The sequence below is a fragment of the Stegodyphus dumicola genome, chromosome 1 (assembly GCF_044657685.1).
Source record: "Stegodyphus dumicola isolate Sdum_Otavi_A_Nest chromosome 1, ASM4465768v1".
Taxonomy (NCBI): domain Eukaryota; kingdom Metazoa; phylum Arthropoda; class Arachnida; order Araneae; family Eresidae; genus Stegodyphus; species Stegodyphus dumicola.
Window position 1 is genome coordinate 127,370,975 of NC_140768.1, and position 17,412 is coordinate 127,388,386.

Below are 17,412 nucleotides of genomic sequence, written 5' to 3' on the forward strand. Positions count from 1 at the left end.
CAGAGAACTGTGAACACTACAATACGTTTAAAATTTATCAAGAGGATTAAAACCTCTGGCCTGGAAGGCAACAAGCAACTGCGTAACTTCTAAGGTAAGCGGCCTGCATCGACTCACTGCTTCCTCTCTCTCGCTTGGCAAAAAGCCACAACTTAAATACTTGGCGTTCGCCAGACAAACTTTGCATAAAAACCTTAACGCTTATAATTCTGGCCGGAAGTAGAAACTAAGAAGTGATAGTAAAGATTTAAAATAAAATAAACGTTAGTAAAACTTAAGATCCTTACAATATAGCTAGAAAATAATACTTAAATATTACTTAAACTATATCTGAGAGTAATACTAAAAAAGTACCCCTTACAAAACTCATGATTCAGAAAGCTTTGGCTTTAATTGTCCTGTAAAACCTTTGAGGTACTTTTACAAAATTATTCCAATGCATAAAACTTACTGTATCTAAATCAACTGACTGTACAGGGAAACTTACGACCGTATCGAACCTAAAACGATTAATCACAATTCAAGAAAATGCCAGTTTCTTGCCACCTTATAGAACTATAAACTATTTCAAGTACTGTTATCAAATTTTGCTCTTAAAAATGTGTTACTGTCAGATGATCATCTTAAAGAACCTATGTACTTAAATGATCAATGTATTTAAATGCGTTGCTACTTCTGGCATACTAAAATGCCAGAAGAAGGCATCCCAGACCATCACTGAACAGCAGTACTCTTGTACAGTTCAAACTTATCACGCTGGATCGACAGCCTCATGAACATCGTAATCTTAGCCTACCATCATCGTGATGCAGTTGGAATCAAGACTTTGGTCCTCAAAGATGCTATTCGCTGTTGTCGTCGATAGGTTACTTACAGCTCTCCGTGACCTATTTAAAACGCTGAGCGCGATGTCAAGCAGTGAGAACTAGTATTATCATGGATCTTTGGCTTCTAAAGCCAGTATGGTGAAACGAGTGCTGCATGGTCTGTCTAGATTATCTTCCTGGACCTCTCATTCTTTTCACTAGGAGGATTTCTCTTTTGGCTTAGAACTTTTTCTGGGTTTATCTGCATCTGACATCCTTTGGTGACAGTTTGCATATATTTTCATATGGTGGAAGCCATGAATTTTACTGCATTGCTTCATGCCTATATTTGTAAGATTTTATACTGGATTTGAGGTGCACTAAGCATTGCAAATTGAAAATATTCTTGCAAGTATTACCTTTTCGCAGCGTAGTCAATAATACAGGTGATTCTTTTAGAACTGACCTATTTCATTCGGCTGTGGTTTGGTTAATAAATATAGGATTGTAATGCGGTTTGCGGCAAAAGGTTCAGGAAGGATAAAACTTTAGTGGAGCATCCCGTTTTTTGATGTACAAGGCCGAAAAAAGGAAGAAATAAGAGATAATGAAAATCGCGACATTTCGAGAAATTCCGCTCCCAGACAGGGCGAAGAGGGTGGACTATTGTGATAGGTTCTTGCTGTTCATCAGCCGTACCCCCAACACTCTGGAGCTGATATGGTTCGCAGATGAAGCTTCGTTTCACTTGTCCGGTGCAATTCAATCTGGTCAACTAAAAATTCATATGCGATAATGGAGATAGCACTCCATTCAGATAAAGTTGGAGTCTGGTGCGCTCTGTCCGCCACTCGCATCGTGGGACCAATATTTTTCGAGGGAACATTGAACACCATGCACATTTTTAACGAATTTGTAAAGCAGTTTTATAACGTGGAACTGACTGAGGGCATTACCAGAATGATGGTGCCACATGCCACACGTCAAAACAAAGTATGGATTTAATCAGGAGTTTCTTTAGGGACCGCATTATTTCCAAAGGTTTGTGGCCTCCGAGGTCACCAGATCTATCATTCCCAAATTTCTTTTTATTGGGTTTTCTGAGTCGCGTCCATCGCGATAAACCACGGACACTAGGCGAATTAAAGACCAGCACTTCCAGGGAAATTGCAAACATCATTACAAACACGGAGTGTTGCAGCCAATATGGTGCTGCGAGTTCCATTATACCGACAACAGGAGAGTGGTCATTTTCAACATCTAATCTAGTTTAAGTTAAAATAAACTTTTATAATCTTTACAAACCTTACTAGTAACCTTTGTTATGCCACATGGCAATCACAGTTTTTAACAATGTTTTATAGGCAGAAGCCATCTCTCCTTGCATAGCCTTTCATGGTTGTCGTTATTTCTTATTTCTTCTTTTTTTTCGGCGTGGCACATCAAAAAAACGGGATAGACCACTATATTTTTCCTCCTTCCTAAATTTTTTGCCTCAGACTGCATTAAAATCAGATACTTTTTAACAAAACTATAGGCCACTGAAATAGGTCAGTTCTAAAAGAATAACCCTATAAAAATTTTATGTTTTGGTATTCTCTAAGTAGTCTGATTGATTAGAACAACAAGTTTATCCCGAATAGTAATGAAATTTTTATCTAAAAAGCAAGCTCTGGTTTACTACATTGAGGGTATTTATTCTGGAGCATCTCTCATCTCTTTTGCAAGGTTTTTTGATTCATGCAATGGTACAAATTTATATTCTACTCATTCCAACTCTAATTCGATTTAAAAATTTGACGCTATTACCACTTAAAAACATAGGGCTACAAGCAACGAAATAAGTCAAATAAATCAAATAAAATATAAAGATTTAAAAATAAAGCACTGATAGCAAGTGAACTATAGCAAAAGAACTGAACATTGAAAAGTTGACAGAATTCGACATATAATTTTAAGAATTTAGAAAAACTTTCAGTTGCATGTACTATTACTATTTTTGCTACGGTACAAAAATCCTTCGCTGTTTAATTTGCGAAAATCCTGCAATGTTCAGTTTGACGTGCAAATGAAATATGTGTCAAAAAGTTCATCACTATATATAAAAAAATTATATTTCCCATTTTGAAAATTTTCCTGTGAATTATTTTATTGTCATTATAAAATACCTACATGCGAAATTATTCAAAAAGATCGGTTTCATGAAAGAGTCGAATAATAACTTTAAACTTAAACCCAAAACCAGGTCAATAAAATCATATAAAAATGTCCTTTCTTTTCAAATAATGTAGTCATTTTTTAAATATAATGTATAAACATAAATATCATTTTTCAAGTAAATGTAATTTGTTTCGTATCACATTCATTTTAAGTGATTTATACAAGTACACTGGTGTGCAAAAATTAAGGACGAAGTCGAAAAATTAGCATATCAGCTGAACGAAGAGGCAGAGCGGACAGAAAGACCAATCAGGAGATTAACCCCTTAACTGCCGCGGGCGTATATATACGCCTTGCTCAGCCGATGCGTTAACTGCCCCAGGCGTATATATACGTCCTTCCAAACTGCTATCATTTGCTTTGCGCTGCTACACCTAAAATTATTCGCAAAGTTAACGCATCGGTTGCGCATCTGGGCGCATCTGGGGCAGTTAACGCATCGGCTGAGCAAGGCGTATATATACGCCCGCGGCAGTTAAGGGGTTAAGTAAGGTGATGTACGGTAGCACATGCGCAGATATGCAGGTAGACGTAATGGGGGAGTGTCTGAGTAGTATAAAGCATGTTGTCGGTGTAACATCAGTATTTCTGGCAAAGAGATTGCACGCCGTATAGCAGTTAAAATCACACCGAGTTGCTGCCTCAGCGAGAAATGGCGAATAATAAATCTGTTAGACGACATCTGGATGCTTTTACCCGAGGTCGAATCATTGGGAAGTTGGAGGAAGGCCGCAGTGTGACAAGTGTGGCTGCAGAGTTCGGAATTGCTCACAGCATCGTTTCACGACTTTGGAGACAATTTCAAACTACAGGAACAGCTATCCGGGGGTTTAGTAGTGGTCGTCCACGAGGAACCACACCCGCAGATGACCGGTATGTTGCCTTACAGGCCAGAAGAAACAGGCGGCAGACAGCGGGAGAAATCGCTAGACCCACGACACAGGCGACTGGACGACCGATATCGCGTTTTACCGTGGCCAGAAGACTGCACAGTGGTGGTCTGTTTGCACGACGCCCTGTACGGTGTGTACCTCTAACGCCTGCCCATCGCAGAAGGCGTTCTCTGTGGTGCCGGGAACACCGGAATTGGAGAGACAATGAATGGGGACGAGTACTCTTTACAGATGAGAGCAGATTCAGTCTGAGTAGCGATTCTCATCGCATACTCATCTGGAGAGAGCGGGGAAGCCGCAATCATCCTTCGAACATCATTGAAAGGGACAGATATGGAGGTGGCGGTGTTCTCGTTTGGGGAGGCATCATGCTTGGTAGTCGTTTGGGGAGGCAGACGCTTGGCAGCTCGTACCTTAGCACCAGTAACGATTTCGGAGCTTCGATTGGCGCTGCAAGACGAATGGGCAGCAATGCCTCAACAACTCATTGACACCCTCATTCTCAGCATGGGCAGACGCTGTGAAACCTGCCTAGCAGTCAGGGGAGATCATATCCCCTATTAAAGACCGGATGTTTCTTGCTGGATACCCATCACAGGGATGTTTCGGCCTTCAGTCGCATTGCGCTCCATGCTACTTTTTCAATAAAGCTTCTTTTTATCCCTCTGATTTCTCTTTTAGTAAGTGTTGCTTACATTACTCATGTCCTTACGTATTGGGGATCTTACGTTATTAAATGTGTTGATTTGTAAAGCTTTTGTACAAAGTTATATTGAAAAAACCGTCTCGTCCTTAATTTTTGCACACCAGTGTAAATCACTTAGCGATATAAAGAAGGACTGCGAGTGAATATGGTTTGAAGTTCGAGATGAATAATGAAGTTTTGAGTTGTAATATCATCTGAAATGGCTGGAGAACTGTTTATATGCTCGAAGTGTAAGTTTTAGTTTTACAGAGAAAGATATAGGCATTTTGGAATGTATTTTAATTTCGACTATTAAGGAACAATCACGATCGAATATTAGGGAATGGTTAAGAGAAATTTCTACAGTACACTCGTAAATATTCTTAAACAGAAGCCTTGGACCAAAGCTAAATTAAATGCAATTGTATTTATATTTTGGCTTAAAATTGCATCAAATAAATTCGAAATGTTAGCACTTGCAATACAGTGAATTCACTTTTTCTACCTTGGTAAAGGTGATGCAACAAAATATTAATTAATGTGGTACTCTCTAGAAACATAATAGGTCTAATGTTTTTATCATAGCATTAATTTTTTAAAAAAATGAATTTTATATTTTTTAAACATCTCGAAGGGAACCTGTTAGAGATATTTATTTTTTTTTAGTCTCAGATTTGACATTCTGGCAAAATAGGTTATTAAATTTTGCGCCTTCAGGGGAGTAATTATTGCAATGACTTTTCAAGGAATGCTATGAAATAAACACGTGGTTATATTTTGAGTAACTAAGTCTTTTCTTTGCGATAAACTAAAGCAGGTTCTAGATGCCGTTAATTTGTGATGAAGTAATGTTATAGAAATCTTTTTCTAACATTTGGCTGTATCACTTCGAAGAGCTCATTTTAAATATTAGATGTTATGTTTTATGTCTTTAATTTCTAGAAGGAGAGAGTAATACTTGGAGTGATAGGCGTATCGGTTAGTTTAAATTTGCTGTAGACTTAAATTTGATCGCTAAGTTCAACTTGCACTTTCTTTTTCGGTTCTTTAACTTTTCGTTTTTCTTTTTTTTTTAAGATTTTTGTATTATTGGATATTTGAATTTTTAGCTTTGTTAAACTTGAGATGTTTAGCTTGAGATGATTGGCTTTGTTAAACTTTTAATCTGAAGTTCTCAGATTGCATTTTTCTCCTTAAAACTTATCAAGTATCATACTACCGCTCCAGTGATTAACTGTAAAAGCGTTTTGATATATGTAATGAATATTAAAGCATATGTAAACGTAATAAATCATATAAGCATATGTAAATGTAATTAATAACCCTCATTCAAAAATTATGTTTTAATGTAAAGTATAATTATAAGCATAAATATACTTATAATCATTCTTATAATTCTTCGTGCAGCTCGAGTTGCACAAAATATTATCGTAAAATTCCTTCATTGTGTCGATGATAACAATTAATTAGTATTAATATAATTTTATTGACTTAGTAAAAGAAACTTAAGCGATATTTTTGAATTTTCTTCTACTAGTTTTTTTATTCATAAAATGTATAAATAGCACATTAATCGTAGTACGAATGATTCGCAATGTGACAACTCGTAAAAGATTTTCAATTAAATTCGAAGTTTCAAAGGTTTCTTGCCAGGAAGTTGTAGGTGGTTATACTGGAAAATACAGTGTCGAAAAAAGTATATAAACCAGAGAAATAAAGCTTTTGAATACATTCACTTGCTTTGAATCCATCGCAGCTGATAACAGTAAGTAAGAATTTAGATATTTTACAATTTCCATATTTCTTCATGTTTGTAAAATATGATTTGTAATATTTCTTCTGAATCATCTATTACGACAAAGTTATTTACTGTGTTTTATATAAATTCAGTATCTTCTCGCTTAATTTCTTTGACTTCAAGTACCTGCTTATGCTTTTATTTCTCTAAAATTTCAGCTGCATTCGTGTTTAATATGATTTACGAAAGTTGCTGTTTGATGTATGAATTTGGTATTAGTATGAAACCAGTTTATGATGCTAACATGTTTTTCATTAAAAATAAATTAACTCTGCTCTCCCCCCTTTCAAGTTTGAAAACACTACACCCTTCCCCCCCCCTCCGTGTAAAGTAGCTGTGACCAAAAAATATGTACAGTCTGACTGAAACGTTTTGGCAATAATTCAGTTACTCAGAATCGGATAACTTTATGGGTACTGTACTTTTATTTCTCTTTCTGTAGTCTTTCACACTAAATGCATATTTCACATCGTTTTATAAACAGGGTAACTGCCTTTTCGAAACTGAAAATGTCTCCAGAACTATACTGCCAAATCTAGGTTACATGCAGGATTTTCTAGTGTTGACAGATCACTGTGCAGGATACCTGCTATTCCCAGATGAAGCTGTACACAAGAATAAGCATTATACATAGAGCAGGAGATGGGGGAAAATGTGCAGTGTCTTCACCAAAATTCGAACATCGGACTTTTCAACATCAGGACGTACTTTTAAATTTCAAACGAAGGCACGTGGTAAGGAGGGAGAAAATACCTTGCATTCTCCCTTATTTAAAGGGAGACTGGTAAGGGAGAGATCACGGAATCACGTAAATCTTGGTGGTGACGGATTAGAGTCCATCATAATTTAGTTAGGCCGTCATTTGTAGAGACCGTTACACATTTTATTTTGGAGCAGGAAGAAAAATGTACCCTCGAAGGAAAAGGGAACAACCTGAAGTGCCCTCACCAGGATTCGAACCCTGAACCTTCCAATCACCAGCTGAGTGTGGTTTCCAATTACACCATGAAGCCACACATTAAAAGGGGGGAAAATACCTTACAAGATAATCAGTAAAATGTATGCGGGCAAAATAGCCCCCTTACTGTTCATTTTGGTGCTTCCAGTACATAAGCTAGGGCCTAAGATTTCTCCTAACATAGAACATTTTCAGGAAGTCCTGTTTGATTCCCAGCGTTCTATGCATTTTCAGATGGCCTAAGGATATTATATGCATTTTCAGATGGCCTAAGGATATTTTTCTAGTAAATTTTACAGTTTTACGTTTTTAACTGACCCAGTGTCCTTCTCAGTTTGCCTTTACTTTCGTCAACTTCCATCAGAATGCAAATTATTTAAAGTACAAATTAAGACAGAGTTGAGTTTGAAAGAGAGCTTTTGGTAATCCGGGCGGACTGTTATTCTGCTGTTCCTCCTTTCTTCCCGAACTGAACTTACCGGTTCCGGCAAGCCGCTTCTGAACCGCGAATAAGAGGCAGTCAAGCCTTAGTTACGAGTGTACTGATTTGTGTTGTACATTAATATTTTGTGGAAAGGTTTGTTCTGGGATTCTCTCACTGTTATATATTTTCACGTGAGTGTAACCATCAGATTGACTTATTAATAAATAGGTTTATTTTAAACCTTCACTTTGAAACTGTGTGTTGTACAGTTAGAGAGTGGACAGAGCGATAAGTGACCTGATTCTCTTTGCTTTTCTAGTAAATTGGCATTTTAAGATATATTTTTAAGTTGCTAAATATCTGGATATGCGAAGATGTCTTGAAACTGTCGATTCTCACATATCTTGAGAACTACCTCGTTTGGCATTCTGAGTTATTTTCAACTGCACTTCCTAGAGGACTTTCGTCGTCGAGCTTTCTCAAGATATTTATTCTCTATCTTTCTAGTGATTTAGGTTTTCCAAATTTACTCGAACATGTCCTGGGAATGTACTGAGATATAACATTAACACTCGGAATATTGTCTTACAGTTATACCAGAATGTCCTGAGAATATGGTAAGCAGGATTGTGAATCTCCACAACATGCCGTATGCTATCGAAGCCACTTAAATTTGATGTGCTAACACTATAGTGAGATATGCCACTAGGCACTGATGAGTATGCAAAATTACCAAAGCTCAAACCTTGCGTTTGTCGTAGATTTTAGTCAAGACTAAATCGATTTCGACAGCAAAGAGGCACAGGTCGGGCACTTCATCAGGAGCAAAGATATCGCCAACGAACGAAAAGCCACGATTACACAGTTCTAAAGTTCCGGACCCATTTTGATGTTTAATAACTCATAAAATAATGAAGATATAAACAAACTTATGGCATTTATTGATGGAATAACTTATATATTTTCCTTTTCAGGTTTGAATATCTTTACTTTTGTAAATATCGTCTGCGCGTGTGGTTAATTTCAGATAATTTCATTTTCCAGTCTAAATATCTGTACTTTTCTAAATATCGTCTGCTTATTAATTGCATTTTTCTCTTTTTTGTTTTTGGCAACTATTGCAATGTTAAGGACTTTTTTCCTTTGGGGATTTATAAAAGACAACGTTTACAAGAGGAGAGTGTCGAACATTGATGACCAAAAAGCCAGAATTACAACCGCAATAGCCTCTGTGGATGCCGACATGCTTGGCGATACCTGGCGTGAAATTGAATATCGACTTGATATTCTCCGTGCGACGAAGAGGGCACACGTGGAAGCTCATTGACAAGGGTCATGAAACTTTTTGAGTCTATCTAACCATTTATGTTATTAATTTTAATCTATCTTTATTATTTTATGAGTTATTAAACATCAAAATGGGTCCGGGACTTTATAAACACCCTGTATTTACACCTAACAGGAGTAAAGCGAAAGATAAGGTAGCGCCATCTGTCGGCAGAAATAGTACCGAAAAGTGAAAAATTAATAGAATTTTTAAAGCGTTAGAAAAGACTAAATTTTAATTAATATCATTAACTAAACAAGATAAATCTTTGGGAATGGAGAAAATTTCAAAAAATTCAAATCACCAATGGAAGAAGCTTTTTCGATAATATTTGCAGACCCATAATAAAAATTATGATTAAATTTCCAAGTATGATTAGTTATCAAAGACTTGTTAATGTCGCCTTTCCGAACAAACGATTAATGTTCTTTGATGCGAAACTTTAATGCTGTTTTAGTTTGGCCGATATATCTCAAGCTACACTGATAAGATACGCTGTAAATTCCTCAAGAATTAAAGTAAGAAATGGAATCTTTAAGAATCGAACCATATATTTTAGCAAGAAAATGAGTTGCAAATTGAACTTTTGAAGTATACGTGCAATTTATAATTGACAGACGAATGAGTGGAAGCACGATAATGTTATTGATGTTATTTCTAACAGAGGAAAGTCTTCTTTGATGGCAAGATGAAAATTTTTAAAGGCTTTATCAATACCCACGGGAGAAAACTCACGGTCAGTGGCAGTTCATCAAAAATAATTGAGTTGATTAGTTGAGAGCATCAACTACATAATAGTAAAAAGAAGCCATTTTTTGTTTAACCGGGTGACACGATTTACCATGGGGACGCAAACAAACAGAAAAGGGTTTACGCAAACAGCAGTGCTGAAATCAGACTCATTTCGGATTATAAGAATAGCAATTATGGGAAGGGTATTCTCAGATTCAGTTTCAAAAGTGAAATAGATGCTCGATCAGTCGAATTTATAATAGATAAAATGTGGGAAAATCTTCTTTATAACTATCAGAAGGCCAGATTGTGTCAACGACGTAGCGAATCCAGAGACGAAAAGAAAATTTCTCAAACAGTTTGACCTCAAATAAGTAGGGCATATAAATGTTATCAAGTGCAGGACTGACGAAATTATCCGTAGCTAATCCTTCATCCTGGCTCTAGTATTCATTTTGGAAAACAAAGTGGATTTGACACAAACATACTTTAGTGTGAGAAATTAACTTTTCAATTCCAGTATGTGTGAAATGGAATTCTTGAAACTTTAGTGCTCCTTCGACCGGAACATTAGCAAACAGTGATTTAAACATAAAAAAAATTAATGGAGCATAGAGGAGAAATATATAAATAGAAATATCTTTAAATGCATCATTGGCTTCGGAAAGAACTTTTTTCGGACAGTTTGGACAGTTAGAGGAACATTTCAGGATGTGTTAAGGATGTTTGCTGATACCATAAGCAATCTCTTTAGGATATCCTGAAGAAGTTTTGGAGGAGTCGCACAAGCTGTGACACATTTTCGAGCAAGACCCAGAAGCCATTACTCACGTAATGAAGTACATGGACTTGTAGAAACATTAGGATATTTTGGAAGCAGAAGACGTGAAAAATGATCAACGCCCTTGCCGGGACTCGATCCGTGGACCTCTCGAGTACGCGTCGAGCGTGCTGACCACTACACTACGAAGACATGCTAATAAGGCGGGAGAAATACCTTATATACTCCCCCTTTTAAAGGGCAACTGGGGTTTAGGGGACCCAGTCGCTAAATCCTGGTGGTGAAGAATCATCATTCACCACCTTTTTAGTTTGGGCACCACTGAAGAGTCATTAGGATATTTTGGAAGCAGAAAAGACGTGAAAAACGATCGACGCTTTATCCGGGGCTCTAACCACGGACCTCTAGAGTACGCGCCGAGCGTGTTGAGCATGCTAAGAAGGCAGAAGAAATACCTTATAGGCTTTGTATGCCCCCTATGCAAATCCGTTTGTATTTCCGCAACTGGTGAAATATGCATGTCTTTCTAGAGCTGTGTAAATGATTTAAAGTTTATTTATTTCTAATATAAATTTTATATGAATTTAATGTAATTGCATTTTCTTCAATTTTTAGATGATGTCTGGAATGGGAGCTTTTGTCCTTTGCAACTTGCTAGTTCTCTCTGCAGTTCATGCCACCATGCCTTCTCTGCTTCAGCGTTTGCTCAGTAATACAGAAGACACTGGCATGAAATTCGGAGGTATGTCAAAAGTAAGTTAAAAAGTTTCACTATTTCTTGATTAAATTTTAATTTTGTGCGAGAAACTTTTGCCTGTCGTATTTAATTAATAAAGCTTACTCATGGCTCATTTCATAGTTACTTGTCGGGATAACATTTAAATGTCACTCGTGTACATTAATTTATAAAATGATTAAATAAATAAAAAAACATTAGTATTCATAAAAAGCTTTAACTTTTGCTGCTCTTTAATGGCGAGGATAAATCTGTTCTTTTTATGAATAGATATTTCTTATAGAAGAAAATGAAATAAGTTCTACATTAGACTCTAACACAGGAGTACACAGGAGTGTTCCATGCTATTCTTTGTAAGATGCAGAATAGATTGCTGTATTTAATGTTAAGTTTTCATGTTAAAAAATCGAATACACAGTACTGTAAAAATGAAGCACAGTACTTATTCAGTTGTAAAAGCTCTTCTTTATTTTCTGTTCTTTCTTTAAATCACAAAATTTCTTTTCATTTATTGTTTTGTTTCGAAATACATTGCTAGACCAAAATTTCCTTTCATATTTGGTTCTCTAAATATATTGACAGACATCCAGAAAGAAATTAGATGTTGAAAATGTTGCATGTAATTCCATAATATCTACACAAAATTCGATAGTAACGTTAACTAATTAGTTAACGTAAGTAACCTATTGACTTGATATTTTTAAATTAAATTTTTATCTTTTGTCACCTGGATTGTCTATTTCAGACAAACACCTATTATATTTATAATAATCCTATCCAGTAATTATTTAATTACAGAGCAGGAACACACAAATTTCCTTTACATCAATTACTCATACTACCTGCCCTAGCATTAATAGAGTTTGTGACGGTCATGGAAATTTATGCACAAGGTGTCCCAGAAAAATAAAGGCATCTCTACATGATGCATTTGTACAAACATTTGTACTGTTAGAAGGAATTAAATGTCTTCGAATGATTTTGGTATACCGTTCATATCTCCGGAACTGCTTTGTTTGGATGATTTGTAACTTCAAATCTTGTGTCGTCATTTTTCGAATGACCAAATGAAGGGATACCCATAACTTATTCTTGGCATCTGTGCGTCGCCAGACTTGAAATCCACCAATTTCATCTTCGAAATCGATGTGAAACCGTCTGTATACCAGGAGTCCTTGAACGTTACAGAAGAATTCATTGCGCATATTCATTCATCCATCAACTGCATTAAGAAGATGCTTGATGTCGTCATGCCAAGTATCTCTGAACCCATCAGACATTCCATAATCCAATAGTATATATTTCAAGTCTGCAGTCTGAATTCTTACAGAACAATGAACACTGTAGGATGCTTTATGTTGGGACCCGCGATTGTATAACAGTATTCCTTCAGTCGGCTGCCCGAAAATGTTTATGCTTTGAAATCATAAGTATCCTAAACCAAGAGGTGTACCGCAATTATTCAGTTCCTTCTAATCTCCCGAATTCGCCATGTAACACTGTCACACTTTCTTGGGCATCCTTATTAAGTGTCCTTCAAGTCCCATAGCACATACTTTTAACTTTCGTCTGAGATATTATTTTGATCTGCAGACACAAAGTTCACAAATATCAAATCGATTACGTGCTCGTATGATGAAGAGAAAATGTTGATTTTAATGTTTGATTTAATTTGTTTGCAGTACTTTCAACGACAGATTGAAGAAATTAAAATTTTTACCATTATGCACATACGAAGCAAGTATGCAAAAGTTTTCATTAATAAAGTTTTAGAGCGTTAGTTTGTAAAAACTTGGTATAACAGTAAGTGGAAGATAAAAAATCGAATAATAGGATATGCCATATTAAATTTCTAGCTTTGTAGAGTTTTGTGATGATGGAGAAGTGAAAAACGTGCAATAACCTTGCCGAAACTCAAACCTGGTCCTGACGAATGCGTTACCGTTACACCACGAAAGCATGCAGAAAGGGGGGAGAAAATACCTTATACACTCCCCTTTTAAAAGGCGACTGGGGATTAGGGGGTCCCATAGGCAAATCTGGTGGTGAAGAATTATGATCCATCACCTTTAAGTTTGGACGCCACTGTAGAGTGATAAAGATTTTTTGATGCTGTAGAAGTGAAAAATGAGCAATGCCCTTGCCGGGCTTGAACCTGGACATCTCGAATATGCGCCGAGTTTGCTACCGTTACACCCCGAAGGCATGCAGAAAGGAGGGAAAAATAATTTATATCTGAAATAGTTTAAGGAAAAAGCAAGAAATTCTTACAGGAAGAATAATCGTTTAATGGCTTAGTTTATTTCTAACTAATACGAAATGCAGAATAAAATTGCATTGGAACAGTATTCAAAGAAAGAAATGTCTCAATGAAGCAAATTACCCCATTGAGACATTTCTTTCAAGAGATATAAAAAAAGATCCATAAGTTATGACATTTCAGTTTTATTTTCATATATTTGCCCTAAATAAAAGTGGAAAGGATAAAGAATGAACATTATAAAATTGTTCCTTTGCAAGCTGAGTTGTATGAATATCCAGTATTCAGCCACAAGCATTAGACAAATACTTGAGTTCTCAAAATTATGTATTTCTAGCTTTATTCTTCAGAAATACTTGATGTAAAGTAAGTATTTAAATTATTATTTCTTATTGTTTACTCCACTGTTGGTTTTTTATATACATACATGCTTTCCACAGACTACACATCTTTTCCTCTTAAAAAAAATACTCCACAAAATTTTGAAACTGAAACCTTTTAGCATATATTTTTCCCCAGAAAACAAAAATTCTAACTTTTTGAACTTATCTGGAAGAGCTACAAATATTCTGAATGAAATACCCAATTTTTTTCTTTTTAATAGGCTCGGCATCTGAGACTATAAATCATTAAAGTGAAACTATAAAAATCTTTAAAAATGAGAGAATCTTCAAACATTTAGTTTATCATGCCGCAAATTGAAAGCCAATTTAAATGGAAATACTCGCACTTTATAGGCGTGTTTTTAAAGCTCCGCTCTAATTGCAAATAAAAAAGCTAAATATGTATGCTGAAATTAACATTAATGAGCTTAATGATTGTGAAATATTCTTACTACGCACAGTACACAAGAAATTCACAAGACATTTCTTTTTTTTTTTAGCCAAAAGTGACTTGTCCCTGAAGGACTATTGTTTTCGTTTTGCGATTTTGCGTTGAATCACTATAAATATCTGTTTCACTTTTCAAACTGTTGCCACCAAATTTTAGATTCCTGCATTATATTTGAAGGAATTAAATAATAAGAAATCTGCATAAATGTATTTATATTTCTCGCATTGTGATAAAACCATCGTGATAGAGCCATCGAATTTTGAATGACGTAATAATACTCCTACGAATATGGGCATGTGGAAGACCAAATTTGAAATTTGTTTCATTATAGACTTCATATTTTGTGAAACTTTAACGAATTTTTGATTAACAAACTCAAGGATTTCAAAGCGAGCAATGGGAACACTCTACGGGGGGGGGACCTTTTTTATTTCCAGCGCGCGAAACTGTGTATCGGAAATTCTAAAGATATGCTTATTTTAAAATTATTTTACGACATTGCTGTTGAACTAAATTTTATGGTTTAAGTGCAAAGAACATGATATTTAAGAAATAAAGGTAACACATAAGACGTTTTGATTATATGTATATATATTTGGAATTCTGGTAATTTTATGCTGACCATATTGGAAGGAAATAAACTGCAGCATAATGGCTACTAAACTGATTTTTTTTCCTTCCAGGATCATCCAATAAGAAAAGAGCTTGAACGAGATCCTGGCGTGTTTTTAGGTACCGTGCATGATCTTGATCTCTCAAAACTCAGAAAAGGAATTATTGAGAAAGCATCAGGAATGCCAGACATCTTCAGACGTAATTTAAGATCGGAAGAAGAGGCTCAGTGCCATTTACGCATACAAGAAGTAATTATCTCCTACATTTGTCTATTCCTCCTAAACTTTTTGCATTATATTATATTTTACACCATAAAGAGCCCGTTTTCTCACCATAAATATCGAGAAGATCTAAAGGGACATTGCTGGCTCAATGGGCAATGAGTGGGCAATACGAAAATTATGATTAAAAAAATTTCATTGTTGAAGCATTTTCGAAGCAAACAGTTAATTATTTGAAACAAATAAGAATTAAACGAAAACATAATTAATTGTTTCATCTATCTTTGTAGCTAAGGTAACGTCCAGAGGCCTTTTTAAAATACAAGTTAGAAGGTAAAGTCTTTAAACACATTAAAAAAACACTTATTAAAGATATTGGTTACAGATAAGAGGTTATAATTCCCCCCCCCCAGTATCTATTTGAAACTATTTTCCTCAACTAATTTATTTTCGTATTCTAATGTTAAACATTAGAATCTATGATACACTTTATTTATTTATTATGTATATATCTAAACTAACTAAATTCCACAATCATTTCTAAAAATGACTATAATATTCGGACCAAAGTTTAGATTCAAATCGGAACTGAATTGTACTATATCAATCATCTGAGACCCTCTGTAATTACAATCATCTGAAACAACGAACTTTATTTACAGAATTACTAAATCTCCAATCAAAAGAACTTAATACTGAACTTTACCGAACTTTAGATCTCTAGATTTATTACTTTACCGAACTTTAGAACTCTAGATTACTCTAATCTATTGAACTTTTACCGAATCTATTAAACTGAACTATTAAACTTCATACTACGTATATCTATTGTACATATCAAAATTAGCTCAACGTAGCATGTAAATGAAAAGAGGACTAAATAACATTCAATACTACAAAATATTCATTGTAAAAGCGTTCTGTAAAAATTTTTCTTTAAATGTCGTTGATCTGCCAACCCTACCCTGTGGTGGGGGATGGATAGTATTTTAAATAAAATTTCCACTGGGTGAGCTTTTTCCATTTGGTATCACCTTAGATCGGAAGCCGACTCAGTGGTGCAAAGTGCAAAGTACTTCTTGAACTCGGTTGGAAAAGAAAAAAAATGGTAGCTAATACTAGCGAATAAACCTGAAAATCTCAATTTAAAGCAAGCACAGCGTGTTAAGTTGGAAAAGAGGAGCATACTGTAACACAATACTAATTTCTTAAATGTAAAATTTCAATATGAATCAAACGTAAATTATAAGTAAACGTGCTTCATAAATTATAAGTATTCAGTATTTCCGTTGTTGAATAATTTATCTTTTTCAGACGAAAACGTATCCAGGACATTGTATAAGAATGATGAATGGAATATCTGCGTGTCAGAATGATGAATACATTGAAATCAATCACAACGAATGCAGTTAAGTTCACTTGCTAAAAATTCCTGCTGTGGTACATCTTGGATGAAGTCTTTGATTTGCGATGTGACGGATCATTTTCCTTCTATAGTACAAAAAATAAATGATTTTGATTATTATATGTTTTCTGTGAGATATAATAAAGATAATATCATCATCATTCCTTTTATCTTTGCTGAAACTATTTTTATGATATATTGCAGCTGCTCCTATGTATTTGGCCAAACACTAAATTAAATTCAGTACTGCACGTTATTTAATTCATTAACTTTTACCTTCATTCCATTCACTGCGCACCGTTAAATGAATGTTTTATCTAAATCTCTAACAAACAAATATTCATTGTCATCCTTAGGAAAAAACACATGAGTAAAAGTTCATTCATGTGAACAAGGTATAATTACAGTTTTATTCATATGAGTACATATTCAATGTCATTCACTTGAACAAACAAGAATAACATATTGAACAAAAACAAACACATTTGATTATAACCTCAATTCATATGAATAAACATTCAATTCATCACTTGATATCGTTCACATGAATAAAGATACAACTATAAGTATTTAAGTGAAGCATTAATGTTATTTTAACCCTAAAAATAATTAAAGGATAAACTATTTTGCATCAAATGTGTAATGTAAGACAGAAACATTGTTTAGTAATTATAGTACACTTACGTGTATTTTATCAGTTGTACACATTTAAAGATA

The 17,412-nt window shown here is 35.0% G+C and overlaps 1 protein-coding gene across 1 annotated transcript in view; it reads left to right on the top strand.

Annotated features, from left to right (window-relative positions):
- The window catches only part of LOC118202521 (alpha-tocopherol transfer protein-like), a 94,519-nt gene extending 77,663 nt beyond the window's left edge, over positions 1–16,856 (top strand). Inside the window, exons 5-7 of the mRNA XM_085820317.1 lie at positions 11,240–11,377; positions 15,138–15,317; positions 16,605–16,856. Coding sequence (XP_085676443.1) covers positions 11,240–11,377; positions 15,138–15,317; positions 16,605–16,703 — 417 coding nt within the window. The 3' untranslated portion in view covers positions 16,704–16,856. The remainder of the gene's footprint in view (positions 1–11,239; positions 11,378–15,137; positions 15,318–16,604) is intronic.
- The last annotated feature ends 556 nt before the right edge of the window (positions 16,857–17,412 follow it).